The following is a 20,137-nucleotide window of genomic DNA, read 5'->3' as shown; positions in this document are numbered from 1 at the left end:
GGAGGTGGAAACAACCTGAGAAACTCACAATGACTAATTGGTCTCTGACACTATGTAATTTATATGGTATTCTCTACTGCACGTGTAATTGGGGTTGGACAGGCCAGCATTGAGCTGTGGGTCTCAGCGGCCGAGAAAGTTAACTCAATGGGCGCCATTCACGTAATATTACATGATTGCCCCACAACCAGGGGAGGAAATTAGGCCATTTTACTCGCCAAATGCGAGTATTTTTTATGTTTGGCGAGTGATTCATGAAGACCACCCGCCACTCGGCGAGTAAAGACAATCACCAGAGCCAACGTTAGGTAGCTAGCTAGTCAGATAGATATAAAACACATGGCTCAAGGTGGAGTCTCCCACGTACTTCAGCGGCGGCCATCTTGCAAGAGTACATGCACCATAGACATGCATGTTATGAGTGGGTGTGCTCAACCCTTGCAAGATGGCCACCATGTGGCAACGTTGGTCTCCGTTGGCCAGCAGCGCGGGTAAGCCATCTAGTGCTATATATCTATGGCTACCTGTAGCTTGCTTGCAAACGAACATTAGATGCTGGACTCCCCGACCAGCAAGTTAGCTAGCTAACTTTGCTAACCGTTACCAACGTCAGCTACGGTGGTTTTGATTGATTGATTGAAAACTTTATTAACAGATTGCAGAATGGGTACAATACTATGAGGGCCGACGGTCCACTCTACTGGTTAAAGTTGCTTACTCGTACGTTCATTGATAGCAGGAAAATAATGTCCACAGCCACTCCGGTGTAAAACAAAGATATCCAAACCGGTTTATTTCTCTTCCACAGCGAAGTCCTCTTTACAGAAGTGATCCTAAAGCTATTTTCCTACACCAAAACGTGTTTGGCTGTTTACTGCCACGGAATATATTCACTATTCACGTTACTACTACAAGTTAAGAAAACGTTAGGTTATGACTATAACCAAGTTCTGTTAGTATAGCGAAGCTCGGCATCGCTCTCTGCACTATCTCGCATATGTGCACGCGCACTGAATAAAGACCACAATGTACCTTTAATCCCAATATTCGTCTGACCACACCCCTATCAGCTTACCCATATAAGCAGGGGTGGGGCCACCCACTCGCCTCCTTCCCAAGCTTTCGCCACAAGGCGAGGTCAAAGGCTGCAGCGGCGTCGGATGCCGAGCTTCGCTATACTAACAGAACTTGGTTATAGTCATAACCTAACGTTCTGTATCGTATCGCTCTCGCTCGGCATCGCTCTCTGCACAAGGGAGGCCGAGCGAGAGCCAACGGCCGACAAATACACCCCGCTGACAGCCCCCCACAAACCATCAGAACAGGGAGGGCCGAGCCCCCCCGACCCACCCTAATGGCGGGCACCCCCCCTATTAGGGGCTTCACGGGAGGGCGACGGACCCGACCGTGCGAAGAGGCACTCAAGCAACTCAACGCACAGGGTGAGCAGACCGTGGCTTGACCCCACGACTACACACACGCACAACCCGCATGCCACCCGGGAACGAACGGAGGAACAACCTCGTTACTGCCCCCAGAATCACGGGGTCAAGGGAAAACCCAACCCCGTGGCAAGGCCGTAGCAGCGGAGCGCGAAGGAAGACCCAGACCCACCAAAAGGACTGGACTCCCTGGAATGGGGGCCCGGAGAAGTCCATGATGCCAGCATCAAGACCCCACCAGGTGGGCACGTAGTGCCCCGCCCCCCACATCGCCAGCGCATTCGGACAAAGGCCCCTCAGTTACTGCACCTGGTATTCCCAGGCGGTATCCCAACCAAGTACTAACCAGGCCAGAACCTGCTTAGCTTCCGAGATCGGACGAGATCGGGCGTGTTCAGGTCGGTATGGCGTAAGCCGAGCGGGCCCCGTCCCCCCAACAGTACACCGCCTGGCACACTGACCCTGCAGAACAGACAGTCAGCATGGCCGTAAGCACACAAAAAAGGTTAACCAACGGAAGCAGGCAGCGCACCGGGGAAAAACCAGGCAACAGGCTGTTAACCCTAGCCTGGAGACTGCGGACGAGACAGGCGCCAGAGGGGACAGCTGAACACAGCTGCCCCGGCGGAAGGGGCGTATGCTGGCGTTGTTGCATGACCAAGCCTCCATTTAAAAACCCCCACCCAGAGGGGTCGAGGCAGAGAAGGCTGACACGATTGGCAGACGTCATGAACGTGCAGGGGCACCCTCAAACGGTGAACCCGGGAGTTGACACTGCACCAACACACCAGGGAATCAACCACCTCGGTGTTACCCAATGCGGTGGTTGTTCCTATAACCCCTCAAGAAAAAACTCCAAAACACACCTGCGGGTATACACCGGCTATACCGCAGTACAAGTGTTTCAGTTTCCAAAAAGGGTTAACCCAGGCCTACGGGTCGCAAACATCACTTCGGACCGGGCCTGGCGGTAAGGGAAGCACAGGGTCACCAGAGGAGGTCAAAAAACCACCCCCACAGGCCCCTCTTCGCCATGCGTGAGAGAGGAGCGAAAAATAATGGAGAACCAGCCCCTAAGCACACCGTACTTGGTATTCCCAGGCGGTCTCCCAACCAAGTACTAACCAGGACCAACCTGCGTAGCGGCCGAGATCCGACGAGATCGAGCGCGTACAGAATGGCATGGCTGTAAGCCATGACGACAGTGCTGAGTAAAAACATACCCAACCAGGGTCTCCATAGCGCTTAACCCTGTGACACCCAGACCGACCTGGCATTTTTCCCCCTGAAAAAAGCCCAAGTCCCTCAGGGTACCAGAACAGCAGATCTGCATCCCCGGCGGACAACGGGTTCAACTGATCTGGACCAGCGTGACCAGAACCAGTCCCGTGCCCTAACCACGCCGACATGCCTACTCCAGGAGAAGGGCAGATATGCGTGTTGATCTTAACATGAAAAGAAGGCGCCACCCAGACGTTCGGACGAACCGCGCCTGGTGGCCCACCCCAAGGGCGTGAGACCCCACCACATATGTTCAGATCCATCCCGTCATCATCCCCCAGACATGAACGAGAATCCGTCGACAACCCACCCAGGTCATGGGATGTGGTCGTCGGAAGAGGAAAAACCCCCATCTCAGTTGCTTTATAAAAACGCTGTTTCAACCACAAGCAACCAAGGCGTGCCAGTCAATCGCCTGTTTACAGCGAGCTAGCACTATACGTGCGTCGGGACACACCCCCATCAATGAACAGGCTATTTAGACCTGTCATTGAATCCCCAAGGCGCCCAGGGGAACGACAAGAGGGGTGTGACACTCCCTAACTCCAACACTTCTGGAATAGAAAGAAGGAAGCATCAACAGTATGTATCCCAGTCTACACAGCCGGGGTAAAAAATGTTCACATTTTTACATCCCACCACCCTCCCATAGGAAAGAGACGGGGATCCCCAGAGAGACTTCCCACGCGAGCTGTACAGATTGAAAAGAATATATTGCACCTTGAGCCATGTAAAAGATTGGTTTTAGGGCCTCCGGGGAAGAGGCACTGAACCCATACACACTCAATAAACGAATTGAATCGAATATACATACAATAGAAAAGGACCCTTCTAGAGGGTCCACTCACTTTGACAATCTGAGGAGGAAGGCTCTGTACTCTGATGGAGGCTTCCTCACATGGAAGAAGGAGTCCGAACTCACAGAAGGCCTGAATAGGCGCTTGGTGAGGAGGAGCCCTGACCACCCCCCCTGAAAACAGATCCATCACATGGACCTGAACAGCACACGGAAGTCCTACCAACAGAGACGCGCACGGTGACGTACTCTATGGCGGGGGAATTCCTGCGGTGCACACGCCCAATATACCAGGCCGTGGGACCAGGAACTCCCTCCCCCCCCCCCCCCCCCCCCCCGTAACGTGCCGAACCGCCACGTGACGGGAACCTTGAAGGACAGGGGGTGTACCCCTGACCGACAGAACAATGGGGAGAGGAAAGGTTACCAGTTCACCCCTTTACGACCCCACACCCATGATACGATGTAACGACAAAAAGAGAATATGACACAGTCATAGTCAGCTCTATGAAGCGTTTCACAGCTCCACACAGCGCATGAGCTAACCTGCTATCTGATTTTTACTAAGGAAAAACACAGAATAGAGAGGGCTCTAAGAACCCCGGTCCAACATACACATGTGCTTCTGTGGCCAGTACAACCCAGTTGTAGGTCACATGACACACACAACCCATCATCACCTACAAAAAATGGCAAAAACACTCAACAGAGGAACGCCGTTTTTTTCACAATGAGAGAATACATCATTCTTGATTAGTATCGACCACAGGCCTTGCTAAGCACACATGACAGCAACCAAACCAATTTCCCTTTAGGAAATAAGTTTCTCCAGCAGATTTAGCACAACCTCAGCAATCAAGCTAAGAGTTACATCGTATCCCTACCACACAAAAGACACAATTAATGCACAACATGTCTGATAGGAGGATGAAAAAGTCCCCAGGGAACCGGGGGGGAAACACAATCCTCCTGTTTTACCCTCAATACGGCCAGTTAAAACAGGAAAACCTGTTAATGTGTGAACACACTGTTCATTGTCATTACAGTCTGAGAAAGAACATTCTTTTACTCACTTGTCACCAAGCATAGCTTCATAGGTTAGTTACCTTAGTTGTGAGTACACGGTACATATAAACACCATGATGTTTCTCACACAACAACCAGATCATCCCGATTTGCACGGAGAAGCTAACTGCCAGTGACAAAAAACAGCTCACACATAACCCGCAACGTATCCTAAATGCATTGCAACAACACACGTTTTGGGAAAAAACACCGTTATTCACAATACATTTAGCAAAGTAAAACCAGAAGACGTGTTATGAGGTCTGGTCAACCCCGTTCCTACCCGGAACGCAGATCAGCGAAGTGCAGTCACAGACACCGTAGGAACACAGCCGCTCCTGTGTTGTCCGAACTGGGTAGCGTCACCGCCCCAACCCGTACTACAGTCCCCCGTTGATGCAACCTTGCCGTCCAGGCTCAGGGCAGGGTCGACGAAACATCCCCTGTCAAGGATGACGTCGTAGTCAAGAGTGTAAAACATGTTAAAATCAAAGCACGTTCAACAGAATAGCATCAAGCTAACGGCCGCTCCAACCGTTCGGGCGCTACTGCTCCTGCTCGCGAGACGCCGAGCTAACGGCGCACGCGACCAGAAGCGAGCTCACGGCGGCGCGCGAGAAGCCAAAGCTACCCCGCGCCAGGCCATGGCCTATAGCAGCAAGCTAACGTTACCTAGCGATCACGACATGCTAGCACCGCAGCTAACAGCTGACTGGCTAACAGTAGACCCACTAACAGGCCATGCAGCGATCCCAGCAGGCTAACGCAGCAGTTAACAGCTGACTGGCTAACCGTAAGCTAAGCAGCTATCATCTGAACATGTAACAATGACATAACACTCACCCAGACAGGCCGCCGTTCTGAACCTCTCCTCACTTTTTGAGAAAAAAGAGAAAACAAGATGTCAACACCGCTTCACAACGGTGATTTTACCAACACCCGACGGAATCAGCACAATACCAAACTGGCCTGTGTAGCTGACTTGAACACGGATCTGCCGCTATCGCACATCCATGCACATATCCCCTCGTGAAGGAATACTCTCATTTGGATATGAAAGATGGGGCCTTAACACGGTGACAGAGAGAATCCACTCGTCCAGAACACACAGGGATCACCAGTGTTAATGGTCGCGGCCCACTAGTTAAAACTATAATGGTCTTCAGACCAAGGCCTTCTGTCGCCTAGGTGGCTGAACAAAGGACCCTAGCCTGGGGCCGGTTTCCATAAACATTGTCAAGTAGCCCCCATAGCACTAACAGACAAGTGGAGCCTGCCAGCAAAACACTACTCACCCAACCTGGAACGCACCGCTTCTCACAACAGCGGCATGTCCGACAGTTCAGCTGTGGCCTGACAGGTTTCACCCCAACAAACACAGCAAGGAACTGCAGTTGAGAAGCATGCAGCGGCGTGCTCCCAATACGAAAACCGGTGGAGGATTTTTAGAATGATCAACATCTTCCAGACACTCCAGTACGAAGACAATATCGCCGTATTTTCTCGAAAATAGTGAGAGAGAAAATAAAGATATGATGTCAACGTATCCTTGTTTCCCAAAGCTGCTCCTAATCCTTTCTTCCAGCATGGTGTCAAGTGTGGGGATCTACCGAGGCACTTCTTCCTTGTGGTGAAAGCGAGAAGGAGGCGAGTGGGTGGCCCCACCCCTGCTTATATGGGTAAGCTGATAGGGGTGTGGTCAGACGAATATTGGGATTAAAGGTACATTGTGGTCTTTATTCAGTGCGCGTGCACATATGCGAGATAGTGCAGAGAGCGATGCCGAGCGAGAGCGATACGATACAGAACTGTATTTTCCCAGTCTCCAAAATCCCAGCCGACTCGCCGGGAAAGTGACACTAATTTCCTATAAACAGTTCTGAGCTAAATAAAACGGTTCAATGACTTTATCTAAATCCAATCAATATTCCTAATGCCGTTTCAATGTAAGGTTATACAAATAAACATTCTCACTAAATATAATACAATAACCTAAATATACAGCTAAGCCCCATTGTATTCTGAAATGTAGACTTTAACAGTGTAGGCAACTAAGCCAATAGAAATAAGGTATAACTTATGAGTGCTTTGGCTCCTATAAATACAGTACAGCTCAATACACACAATTGTTAAGGGGATGCAGACCAGAGAAAGACTTTCGTCTTGTTTACATCAGGGTCCCCCTTTTTCAATTCATCATTACATATATGACATACTGTACAGATAGACAGTACTGTTCCATCCAGTCATTTATGACATACCAGATCTACAGAAATACAGCACTGTTTTAAGAGTACAACGCCTGTCACATAGACCCTGGCGTTGGAAACTCTGTTTAAGAGCCAGAGTTTCTAAAAAAGAGTATATACATTTGAGGGGGAAGAAACTGTACATTGGAGGGGGTTGGGTAGGTAAAAATCATAAAAAATCATCTACCCGCCAGTTGGCTGGTAAGCCAAAAAGTTAGTTTCCTCCTCTGCCGACAACCGTTGGGTGCCAGACCACGTAATATTACGCGTTTGGTTCATTTTTCTTTTTTTTCCGATTTTAATATCCTATTTAATGCCAGGGACCCATCATAGCTGTCAACATTGGCAGGAGAAAAAACTTGCACATTTTAGCCCCGCCCCTTCTCCCGGCACCCCCCCCCCAATGGAGCTGCCTCGTCGCTGCCATCTGCTGGTCAAAACCTGTATTAAGGAAATTCACTGTATTACTTTACAGATTACTTTTGTTTTCCTACTTTAAGTGTAAATGCTATAAAAATACAGTAAATTACCTTTTATCAAAATATTAACCATTAAATAAAGGTTGTAATCTGTTAATGTATTTGATTTTACTCTAATTTGACAGTATTTGGAAACCATTGATGAATGAATGAATGAAAACTTTATTTAACAGATTGCAGAATGGGTACAATACAGTACGGCTCAATACACACAATTGTTAAGGGGATGCAGACCTGAGAAAGACGTTTGTCTTGTTTCCATCAGGGTCCCCCATTTTCAATTCATATAGACATTTATGACATACACAACATACATGACATTTATGGCATAGGGACATATAGGTATTTAGTACTGATACATTTGTGACATAAACAGTATTCAAATATACAGTACTGTTACCCCTAGATCCTGACAGAGTATATACATATGATGGGGAGGGGACTGTACATTAGGAGGGGGTGGGTGGGTGGGAGAGAGATATACATACGGCGGGGAGGGAATATATACATGCGGTGGGGAGGAGACTGTCTATTAGGAGGTGGTGGGGGTTTTGGGCATTTACGGTGGCCAGTTTCGAATTGCAGCCTCCCGTAGGTGCTCTTTAAGAGCGGTTTTGAATGTGGGTAGGGATTCACATTCCTTTACAGCTTTAGGTAGGGCATTCCACATTGATGTGGCATAATTGCGAAACGTATTTAGTCCCTTGTTTGAGCCGAATCTGGGTTTAACATGATTTGTTGAGCTTCCTCTGGTGTAGTGGTTGTGGTATTCACTGCTGTACTCTGTCGTCTACTCTAAGCCATCCTAGGTTGTCAAAGTGGGCAGGGGTGAGGTGGGTTCTGGGGGTAAGGTCAAGTAGTAGTCTGACCAGTTTGTTTTGTGATGTTTGTAATTTTGTTTTAAGCGCCTTTGAGGTGCTTTGGTACCATGAGGTGCACGCATAGTCGTAGTACCCTTGAATGAGTGCTCCTGCCAGAGTCTTCAGGGTATTCTTGTTTACCAGAGAGGAGATCCGGTACAAGAATCTAGTTCGTTGGTTGACTTTTTTTTATTACATTGGATGCCATTTTGTCACAGGAAAGATTTGCCTCTAGGATGGAACCCAGGTAGGTAATTCCGTCTTTCCTTGTGACAATATTGTCACCCACTGCAACTGAGAAGCCGTCGGTCTTGCTGAGTTTGTTATTTGAACTGAAGAGAATGGACTCTGTTTTGCCCATGTGTAATGATAGTTTGTTATCAGCGAGCCATATGCAGATTTTGCTTAGTTCCGAGCTGAGGGTTTTTTCAACCTGCAACTTGTTCTTGTCAGAGACCAGCAGGGCTGAGTCGTCCACAAACAGGAACAAGTTGCAGTCACAGGCTGACGACATGTCATTTGCATAAATTAGGAAGAGTAGCGGTCCTAGTATGCTTCCTTGTGGAACACCACAGCTCACTGTGAGGGGGGGGGATAGAGTACTGTTTACCTCTACCATCTGTTCTCTCCCCTCCAGGTAGGATTGCATCCAGCTCACTGATAAGCTATCAAAACCAATTGCTTTTAGCTTGTCAATCAGAATGGAGTGATTGACAGTGTCGAAGGCCTTTTGTAGGTCCAGCATGACCATGCCGCAGTATTTGCCGGCGTCCACCTCTTGTTTGATGTGGTCGTTCAAATAGAGGAGGCATGTGTCAGTGGAGTGGGACGTTCTGAAGCCAGACATTTAGTTTTCTTGGGTGAACTAGTTGCTACATTAAATTAATCAGATACCTGGTTGAAAGTGAAATTTGCTCCACGCCCATGCGCAGTAGATACCGACATCTGCATGCCCTCACCAACGTCCGGTGACAACAGAGCTGTCCCAAATAGCTGCAGCTACCATGTGTTGTCAAGTTATTGTTATAAGGACCCCAGTCCAAGCTACAACAGTCTGCATTCCCTTAACAATTGTTTGTATTGAGCCGTATTGTATTGTACCCGTTCTGCAATATGTTAAATAAAGTTTACATCCATTCATTCTGCTAGCATTAAAGATTGCATGAGCAGCTGGCTAACGTGAGCTAAGGTTAGCTATCAGACCCTGTTAGTTCAGAGCTCCTCTTTCAATCTTAACAAGCATTAAACAAAATGGCCCAGTCATCTATTCACCTTTGTTTAATACACGAGGTGTTCTCTAATGTTATCTAGCTACTGATAGCTCCTGATATCATCAGTTTGTGCTGGCTGGCTAACTAACGTGAGCTAACGTTAGCTGCTAGCCACAATGCTATACTGTTATACTGGCATATTCCATTCATGTCAGCATGTAGCTAACAACATCGGCAATCTTTTTTTGAGACTAAACTATCCGCTCTTGGTGGTCACTTGTGTTGATGTTAGTTTTGTTTTATCAACAAATGAGAGGCAGAACACACAGTGAACGTATCCGTTTTGTTTATTGCACTTTTGCAGCCGCTCCTCTTGGCTTTCTTAGCTGGTGGAGCCGCACAATCCTCTCTCAAGTCCATCGTAGAATGTAATAAATTTGCGCTAAACCCCTCCTTTATCCGGTCGCTGTTCTTATTCTTCTTCGGGTTGCAACCGTCTTCCGGTCTGACTTCCTGTGATAACGTTCTAATCTACACTGCTGCCACCTGTTGTCACAGAGGGGAATTGCAGCCATTTTGTAAAAATTAATAAGTTTAAAAAACGTGCCAATTCCGTGAACCGTGAACAGGCCGTGAAGAAGGTTGAAATACAGTACAATCCCGGAAAAAACGGGACTGTTGACAGGTATGGGACCCGTATGTTGCCGTTAGAAGTTCAAGTTCAAGTTCAAGTTCTTTAATAGTTGTCATACAGAAGTACAGAATACTTTCATACAAAATGTTTCTTACTGTTACGCTCCAGTGCTAGACAAGATAGTATCAAATAACATAATAACATAATATAGCATGTAATTTAGAAGAAGAAAAATGAGGTCACAGTGTTCGGTATAGACATATGTACAATGTTCTGAGTTACCATATAATATACAATATTATGCAGTGTACTAATGTACAGTACTATCTAGTGCAAAGCAGAAATGGGATGAGGTACAATTTTAGGTACAATTTACAGTAAGGTGTACGAGTTGTAGTGCAATCCTTCATCCATAAATATAAAGTGTGGGGAGTGGGTGCTACAGTGTGTTTGTTTAAAGTGGGTGTGTGCTATAAAGTGTGTGGAGTGGGTGCTACAGTGTGTTTGTTTAAAGTGAGTGTGTGCGTGTGGATGTGTGTGCTATGTGCGTTTGGTGGTTGTTGTTGTGTAGTGTTCATTCATTGTTCGTTTAGCAGCCTGATGGCCTGGGGATAGAAGCTTCTTCTGAGTCTTTCTGTGCTCGCCTTGAGACTCCGGTATCGCTTGCCTGACCGCAGCAGTTCAAAGAGGCAGTTGTTCGGGTGACTGGAGTCTTTAATGATTCTCTTAGCCTTGCCCTTGCAACGCTTGTTGTAAATGTTCTGGAGGGTGGGGAGCCCCCCTCCAATTGTGCGTTCGGCTGAACGTGTCACTCTTTGTAGTCTGCTTCGGTCTTGTGCAGTGCTATTCCCAAACCAGGAGGTGATGTTGCCGGTCAAGATGCTCTCTATTGTACATGAGTAGAAGTTCTTAAGGATCTTCTGACTGACTTGGAACTTCCTTAGGCGCCTGAGGAAGTAGAGGCGTTGTCGTGCCTTCTTCACAACACTGTCAATGTGTGTGGTCCATGTCAAGTCCTCGGATATGTAGGCTCCGAGGTACTTAAAGCTGTTGACTCTCTCAACCGGTGCCCCGTCGATGCTGAGGGGGCTGTAGTCCTTGACCCCCGACCTCCTGAAGTCCACAATCATCTCCTTTGTTTTGCTGACGTTCAGGGAGAGGCTGTTTTCCTGGCACCATCCCGCCAGGACCTTGACCTCTTCCAGGTAGGCCCTCTCGTCGTTGGCAGAGATCAGGCCCACCACCACTGTGTCGTCAGCAAATTTGATGATTGTATTGCTACTCCGCTGAGCCACGCAGTCGTGTGTGTACAGGGAGTAGAGGAGGGGACTCAGAACACAGCCCTGGGGGGCCCCTATGTTGAGGGTGATGGATGAGGAGGTGCAGTTGCCTGCTCTCACCACCTGGGGTCTGCCAGTCAGGAAGTCCAAGACCCACTGGCAGAGGTCATAGCCCAAGCCCAGGTCCCTGAGCTTGGCTATGAGTATGGATGGGACTATGGTATTGAATGCCGAGCTGTAGTCGATGAATAGCATTCTCACATAGTTCCCCTGCCTCTTGTCCAGGTGTGATGCTGCTGTGTGCAGCACATGGGCTATGGCGTCCTCCGTGGACCTGTTGGGGCGGTATGCAAATTGCAGGGGGTCCATGTTGATGGGGAGGGAGGAGCAGATGTAGCCCTTTACTAGCTTCTCAAAGCACTTCATGGCTATGGAGGTGAGAGCTACAGGGCGGTAGTCGTTGAGGCAAGCAGGCTTGGATTTTTTGGGTACAGGGATAATAGTGGACTTCTTCAGGCAGGTGGGGATGACAGCCTGTTCTAAGGACAGGTTAAATATGTCAGTGAATACTGGGGCCAGTTGGTCGGCACAGACTTTTAGGACGCGGCCGGGGATGCCGTCCGGACCTGCTGCCTTCCTGATATTCACTTTTTTAAAGGTCCGCCTCACCTCATGCTCTGTTACCCTGAACACTGCGCCTCCATCAGCAGCCGACCCCCCCCCCCCCCCCATTGCCGTGGCTTGTGAGCTGGTGTTGTTTTTACCAGCATCAAACCTTGCATAGAAGGTATTGAGGTCATTTGCTAAGGAGATGTCACTGTTCAGTTTGAGGGAGGCGCCTTTGTAGTCTGTCATCGTTTTGAGCCCCTGCCACATAGCTCTAGAGTCAGCTTGTTCAAACTGGAGTTCAATTTTATCCCTGTAGCGCCGTTTGGCCTCTGACACTGTCCTCCTTACGTTGTATCGCGCCACCTTGTGGTCATTCATGTTGCCTGCCACTAGGCCGTCGTTGTATGCTTTGGTGCGCTCTCTCAGAGCTTCACGGACGGATTTGTCTACCCAGGGTTTTTGATTTGGGTAAACTCTCATTTTGGTAGTGGGGATTGTTTCTTCCACCCTAGTACAAACATAGTCCAGCACTGTCTCCGTGTAGACATTAATGTTATCTGTGTCGTGGAACACATTCCAGTCTGTGCAGTGAAACACAGACCGGAGCGTCTCCTCTGACGTCAAATCCCATTTCTGCACCTCTCGCGAGACTACAGGAGTACTTTTAATTCTCTGTTTGTACTTTGGTGAAAGAAAGATTGACGCGTGATCTGATTGACCAAAGCCACTATCAGAATGAGCCTTGTAGCCACCTTTAAATTGCGTGTAACAGTGATCTAGGATGTTACCGCCTCTGGTGTTGCAAGTCACATGCTGATAGAAGTCAGGTAATACCTTTCTCAGATTGGCGCTGTTGAAATCGCCCAGCACCAAAATGGCGGCGTTAACGTTCGTCGCTTGTATTCTATTTACCTCGTCGTGGAGTCTGGAGAGCGCGGCGTTGTTGCTGGCTTGCGGTGGAATATACACTCCGATCAGGATGATCGCCGTTAACTCCCTCGGGAGGAAGAAAGGACGACACTTGATGGTTATATATTCCAGGTCTGGGGAGCAGTGGTTGGATAATTCCTTCACGTTAGTTGGATCGCTCCAATTTTTGTTAAACATGAAGGCAATACCTCCTCCACGTTGTTTACCGGACTCTGATGTCCGATCCTTGCGATGGATAAAGAAGTGATCGGCTGGTTGAATTGCGTGGTCTGGAACCTCCGGCGTGAGCCACGTTTCAGTGAAGCAGAGAACGTTGCAGTCCCTAACGTCTCTTTGGTATTGAATCCTTGCTCGGATGTCATCCAGTTTATTGTCAATTGATTGTACATTGGCTAGCAATATACTGGGTAGTGGTGTCCTGTGCCGCCTGGTTCTCAGCCTGTTACGGACTCCAGCTCTCTTTCCTCGCCGTCTGGGTCCTCTGTTCCTGGGATCAAGGAACAAAGGATCTGGTCCTAATCTCCGGAGAATTTCTTCAGGCCATTGTTGCGGTTCGGAAAGCTGGTCCAGTGAGTAATCCAGTTGGTAAATTTCCCGTAATCCAATGTCTATGAGTGACTGACGGTCATACACATTAAATGCACCAACAGTTGGTACAAACAAAACTCTAAAAACTATAAATATTAACAAAAGTAAGCACAGTCTCGACGGAGCGCACAGACAGGCAGCCGTTCGTTGCGGCGCCATCTCATTCAAGCCCTACTACTGCGACGCCGAGGGTGCAGTACCGGCCAGATTCTCCCAGGTGGCGGTATCGAGCTGCAGTAAACCTTGTTCCAGACCCTTGTGTTACACTGTAAGGTCTCCGGGCGCAGATTTTTACTACACGGCAAGGCTATAGGTTAAATCGGTCGCATCCAAACGTCTACGGGACATCCGATGCATATGCTGTGATTGATTATGCCGTGGCCCTAATCGACATTGGATATACCAGATGGCGATCAAACAATTGGAATATTATTTTTGGAATACTACCGGCCACAGGTAAGGACTATCTGACGTAAATTCTGGCTTGATTATGCAATGTTTTCATACCAATCCAGCTGATTAGCATTTTTAGCATTCAATACTAATGCGTTAATGGTAATCAATAATCAGAAACGACTTCCCCCGCCCCCCCCGACCCTTTCATGCATTCATGATGGAACATGATACCGATCAAATGCATTTGGATGTTTAACTCTAGCTTGTGTAGGGCCGAAACGCCAATCAATTTAACGTTATTAGCTTAGCGCCTTATAACTAGCCTTGCAGGAATTATCCCAGACCATTCCGATATAACACTCATATTCATCACGGTATAAAACGGGAACGTATTGATGAAAAAAATATTTCCTTATGACATATTGAAGGGAAGGTTCATACTGTCAATTGGCAATGACATTGGACCCATAGCTATAATATAAAATATAAATTTAGCTCTACAAACAAGGTGACACACTCCTATCTTTTAAAGTGTGGCCTAGCTTCCCTCTACAGGAAGGGACAGAGCAGGCTGTTCTTCCTGAGGAGACTCAGGTCCTTCAATGTGTGCAACAAACTGCTGCAGTCTTTTTACCAGTCTGTTGTGGCCAGCATCCTCTTCTATGCTGTGGCATGCTGGGGAGGCTACATCAACTCAAGGGACACCAACAAGCTCAACAAGCTGGTGAGGAAGGCTAGCTCCGTGGTGGGAGTCGAGCTACCTAGACTTGAGGTGATGGTAGAGAGGGGGATGATAAGGAAGCTGGATGCCATCATGGAGAACCCCTACCACCCCCTCTACGACGAGCTGGTCAAGATGAGAAGCTCGTTCAGCCACAGACTCATTCCCCCCCGACACTCAACTAACCGCCTCGGACAGTCCTTCATACCAGCGGCCATCAGGCTCCACAACAGTGGGCAGCGACTAGCAGCCTCCAGGCCCCACAACAGGGGGCAGCGACAGCGACTGCTACCAGACATTGACCTGGGACTTATAGGAACCCAAGGGGGACAACGTAGACTACCCTGGTACTTTGATTAATGTTGATTAATGTATACTCAGTAGATAGTAAATTATAACACTACCTCATGCATACTGCACCTTATGTGACACTGTGAATAATGTGAATATTATCTGACCTCAGCTAGTCAGATAGTAAATTATATTGACCATATTGATCAAATTGTTTACACTGCCTGTGTTGTCTTTTACTACCTGTATACTGTGTTGTTTTACTACCTGTACCCCTCCCCCCCTCCCCCCCATGCTGCTATGATGCCTGAATTTCCCCAAGGGGATCAATAAAGGAATATCTTATCTTATCTTATCTTATCTTAGCTAGAACAGGATGAGGCCAATAGCTGGCACTGATTGAGTTAAGGCCACTATCTAGCAGCGGGTTGGGGTGTTGGTCCTGGGGGGTCCAGGGGTCCTGGGGTGGGGGGAGGGGGGGTGGGAGTGGGGGAGGAAATGTCTTTTGTGGTGTCTGTAGTAATATAATACAAAAAACAATTATTTAGATTTTTGCGTGTGTATTTATTATTGTTGTTATTCTATTGTCATTGTTGTTGTTGTTGTTGTTGTTGTTGTTGTTGTTGTTGTTGTTGTTGTTGTTGTTGTTGGTGTTGTTGTTGTCCTGTTGAGTCATGTCTATTGTTATTATTATTGTGTTGTGTGTTGTCATGTTTTGTTTTGTGTTTCGTGTAAAAGAAAGAAAGAAAAAAGAAATTGATAAAAAAATACTGATCCTGTTGTTTTTGTTTTTGGTTATTTTCTGCTACTGTTTCACCCAAATGGACTGCACCTTGCTTCCTTTTTCATCTTTATTTGTTTATTTTCCTGTTGTTACTATATATATATTCATATGTTTACCCTTTCTTTTATATAGCTTCTCTTTCTTTGTAAAGTGTCCTTGAGTCCGAGAAAGGCGCTTCTCTCTCTAAATCCAATTGATTATTATTATTATTATTATTTTTATTATTATTATTATTATTATTATTATTATTATTATTATTATTATTATTATTATTATTATTATTATTATTATTATTATTATTATTATTATTATTATTATTATTATTATTATTATTATTATTATTATTATTATTATTATTATTATTATTATTATTATTATTATTATTATTATTATTATTATTATTATTATTATTATTATTATTATTATTATTATTATTATTATTATTATTATTATTATTATTATTATTATTATTATTATTATTATTATTATTATTATTATTATTATTATTATTATTATTATTATTATTATTATTATTATTATTATTATTATTATTATTATTATTATTATTATTATTAATAATAGTAATAGTTGTTATGGCCGGGCCTGGACTCATGAACTTTATGAACTATCCCTCTCCAGCCGGCAGCCGAAGTGCCCCATTCATAGACAGTACTCTGCATGCGCCACTCATAGACTCTCTCTCTCTGCCCTCATGAACATTGTTCCTCTGATGCCTTCTTCCAGCCATGGACTCAAAAACAATCCTCTTCTGCCATCTAGCGGGCAACTGCCGCTGCTACACATATAGGGAGGTGTAGTCTGATGTCACTGGTTGTTCCACCCGTATAGGGAGTTATCATTGGGAAAATGGATTATCGGCTATTGTAACAATTCTGCCGCATGGGAATTGAAAAGCTTAAAATGTTTGCACAAAATGAGTTACCTTCTATCACTAACATTATTGTTTAAAAATTGTTGGTTGAAATAAAATTTTGCAATATTTTTTTTTGATTAATTGCGAATATTTTCATGTTGAATAGATTGTGGATGAATAAGCACAGAAAGGTACACCATGCCAATGTTAATGCTTTATTTGTTTTAAACGAGGCGATTTAGAAATGGGCAATGGGGAAATACATTGCGTTGGACAGAGGGTGGAACACGAAAAACGGCAATGACGTAACCACTACACCTCCCTATTATCTCTGGATCTATCTGTCCTCTATCATACCTACCTTGTTTTCCTGCCTTAGTGTCATTGCCTGTAATTCTACTGTCTGTAATGTTCCCCTGCCTATAGTCTAGTATTCCTTCCCTGTCTGTGTTTGTATTATGATTTAGTCTGTTATCTACTGTATATGCATTCCAGTCTTGTCGTGTTCTAGTTTGTCCATGTCTTCCCAGCTGTTGCTCGTTGTAATTAGTACCTGTATATAGAACCGCCTCTCCCTTGTTACCAGTGCGGCGTCATTGTCCTTGTTGCGTATTCCTGAGTCCTGTTTTGCTCGTGTCCTGTTTAACCTGCGTTCTTGTTCTGATTCCTGCCGTTCACGGAATAGAGACCTGTTTCTGTCTAAGTAAGTGTTTGTTAGTATTCCCGTTTTGATGCTCTTTGGTTTTTGAGTTCTCAGTTTGTTTTCTGGTCAGGTTTTGTTTTTCTAGTGAGTTTATGCTTTTCCTCTGTGCCAGCATGGCTGCGCCTTTTATGTTCATGCCTTAATGTACTTTGTCTGCTGCCAAGTAAAGTTCTTTAATTGTGACCGTCGACTCCTGCCTCGTCTCACTACTTGCTCTCATCCTGCTGTATTGGGTTCTACTTCCACCATCACCACCACCATGCCAAACCGCAACAAATAGTAATACACACACTCACCCCTCTCTTCTTGATGGCTTTGTTGAGCAGTTGGACGACGTCCATCCCCTCTACTCCACTAGCTTTAAAACGCTTTGTCCACTTTAGCAGATAACCCTACAGAGAGAGAGAGAAAGGGAGAGAGAGACAGGGAGAGAGAGAGATTTAAAACGCTTTGTCCACATTAGCAGATAACCCTACAGAGAGAGAGAGAAAGAGAGAGACAGGGAGAGAGAGAGATTTAAAACGCTTTGTCCACATTAGCAGATAACCCTACAGAGACACAGAGCGAGAGAGAGAGACAGGGATAGAGAGAGAGAGAGAGAGAGAGAGAGAGAGAGAGAGAGAGAGAGAGCTTTAAAACGTGTTGTCCACATTAGCAGATAACCCTACAGAGACAGAGAGCGACAGAGTGAGAGAGACAGAGAACGACAGAGAGAGAGAGACAGAGAGCGACAGAGAGAGAGACAGGGAGAGAGAGAGAGAGAGATTTAAAACGCTTTGTCCACGTTAGCAGATAACCCTACAGAGAGAGAGAGAGAGAGAGAGAGAGAGAGAGAGTAAGGAATCACCATCATATAACTAACAATAAAGACATGTTGACATTTCAGGGATATTGTTGTCTGTATCTCTCTCTGTCACACTGTCTGTTTATCTAGGCTAGGTTATGAGTGTGCTTATTATCCTGATATTAAATGTAGGCACTGTGTGCACTCTATAATCATAGTCAGTAGATGCACTCCTCCACTTCAACATACAGTAGTAGTACAACACTAGATAATATATATATATCAGCAGAAATTACTCAACATTTACTGTCTTTAACTATGAATGAACACAACTCTAACTTACCATCTGTAGATAATAAAATATTCAACCTCTACTGTCTTTAACTATGAATGAACACAACACTCTGAGTTACCATCTTTACCATCTTACCTTGACTAGTTTGGTCAGAATATGAATCTTACCTCATCTAGTTTGGTCTGCTGGCAGGGGAAGCTGAAGGTGAATCCGACAGGAAGCTTCTTATCTTTGATGTTATGTTTCTCCATGAAGTCCCCAAGACACTCTGCCACATGGTCAAACAACTGGAGAGAGAGATGTCTATATATATATATATATATATATATATATATATATATATATATATATATATATATATATATATATATATATATCCTGTATATATCTATGTATATATTTCATAGTCAGTATATATCTATATATGTAACGGTTGTGACAACGTCACCTCAAACTTCGATGCCCCGAGGGAGATTCGAACACGGGTCTGCCACAACAACAACTGTGCAACAACACAGACCGCTATACCAAGAGGTGAATTTACTTCTTTGTACCGTGTCTATGCGTCTTTTGAGGATGTGAGAGTGAGTTTAACCCATAGCACCGCTACTCACCCCAGCCCTTTGTGACTGTGCTTCACGATACCATCCTGGCACTGCTACTCACCCCAGCCCTTCTTGACTGCGCTTCACGATACCATCCATTACATATATACATACTGTATATATTTATAAATGTTTCTGTATATATGTCCTACCCTGGTTCCACTGTGATGGATAATATCCTCTTGTGTTTCATATATCTGAATATGTGTCTATATATTTATATTAGGGGTGTAATGGTACACATATTCATACCGAACCGTTTCAGTACAGTACAGTACAGCCGGAATGCATGTGCGGAACCTTTTTTTGCATGCAGAACTTAATTAAAAGCCCCCCCCCCTTTCCAAAATATAGGATGTTATTCGTTCAGCACACACACACCACTGAGAGATTACCTGTAATTTAGCATAGCCTCATAGTATGGCGAACTGAAAACGACAAGCCAGAGCAAGAAGACCTACCTACCCTGAGTGATGATTTACAATAAAGTGCTAGAAATGGAAAAGTAGGATACTTACATTCTTGACACTAGAACTGCGAAAATAGCATTAGCATAAAAAAGAAGGTAGGCCAGCTATAGTTTACATAGCTTGCATACAACTTTGTCCCGAGGTTCCACAAGTTGATACAAATCTGAAGTATTTCCAAACAGGACTTTTAGATTGCTCAAATCACTGTCTTCGCGACCGAGGGTTAGGAATTATCTGCCATCACGCCATAGTTGTTGTTGTTGTTACTACTGGCACGTTCTTCAGCTCAATGAAAGTGACGTTGTGTGTCTCCTATCCGTCATGCAGCGCATTCAGGCCCACACGAGAAGTTGAGAGGAAGACAGCCTAATGTATGTATTTTTGTTAAGTCGATTATTAATTTGTATATAGAATATTCAGCCCTACTTAACAGTAACTGAACACTACATCACGAGTGGAACCACATTCTGCAAGATTTCCCCCATTGTACCGAAATTAACCGTGAACCGTGACTTCAAAACCGAGGTATGTACCGAACTGTGGTTTACCATTACACCCCCAATTGTAGGGGGCGACAGTGCGTCGTCTGGTAATCCAGAGGTTCCCAGTTTGATTCCCACTCCACCCAGGCAGCGTGTCGAAGTGTCCTTGAGCAAGACACTTAATCCCTAATTGCTCCCGATGAGCAGGTTGGCACCTTGCATGGTTGCCTCCGACGTCGGTGTGTGAATATGTGAGTGACTGGGTAAAATGTGAGGAACAAATTGTAAAGCGCTTTGGATAAAAGCGC

General features: G+C 45.6%; 1 protein-coding gene across 1 annotated transcript in view; it reads right to left on the bottom strand.

Annotated features, from left to right (window-relative positions):
* Window positions 1-20,137, bottom strand: part of LOC311223483 (hexokinase-1-like) — a gene marked incomplete at its 5' end in the record, with an annotated part of 122,586 nt that overhangs the window by 72,899 nt on the left and 29,550 nt on the right. The window contains 2 exons of the mRNA XM_084308268.1: window positions 17,490-17,585; window positions 18,440-18,559. Of these exons, the coding sequence (XP_084164394.1) occupies window positions 17,490-17,585; window positions 18,440-18,559 (216 nt within the window). The remainder of the gene's footprint in view (window positions 1-17,489; window positions 17,586-18,439; window positions 18,560-20,137) is intronic.

Source organism: Notolepis coatsorum (genome assembly GCF_963971535.1).
Source record: "Notolepis coatsorum genome assembly, chromosome: 2".
Taxonomy (NCBI): domain Eukaryota; kingdom Metazoa; phylum Chordata; class Actinopteri; order Aulopiformes; family Paralepididae; genus Notolepis; species Notolepis coatsorum.
This window is presented reverse-complemented; position numbering and strand designations above follow the sequence as displayed.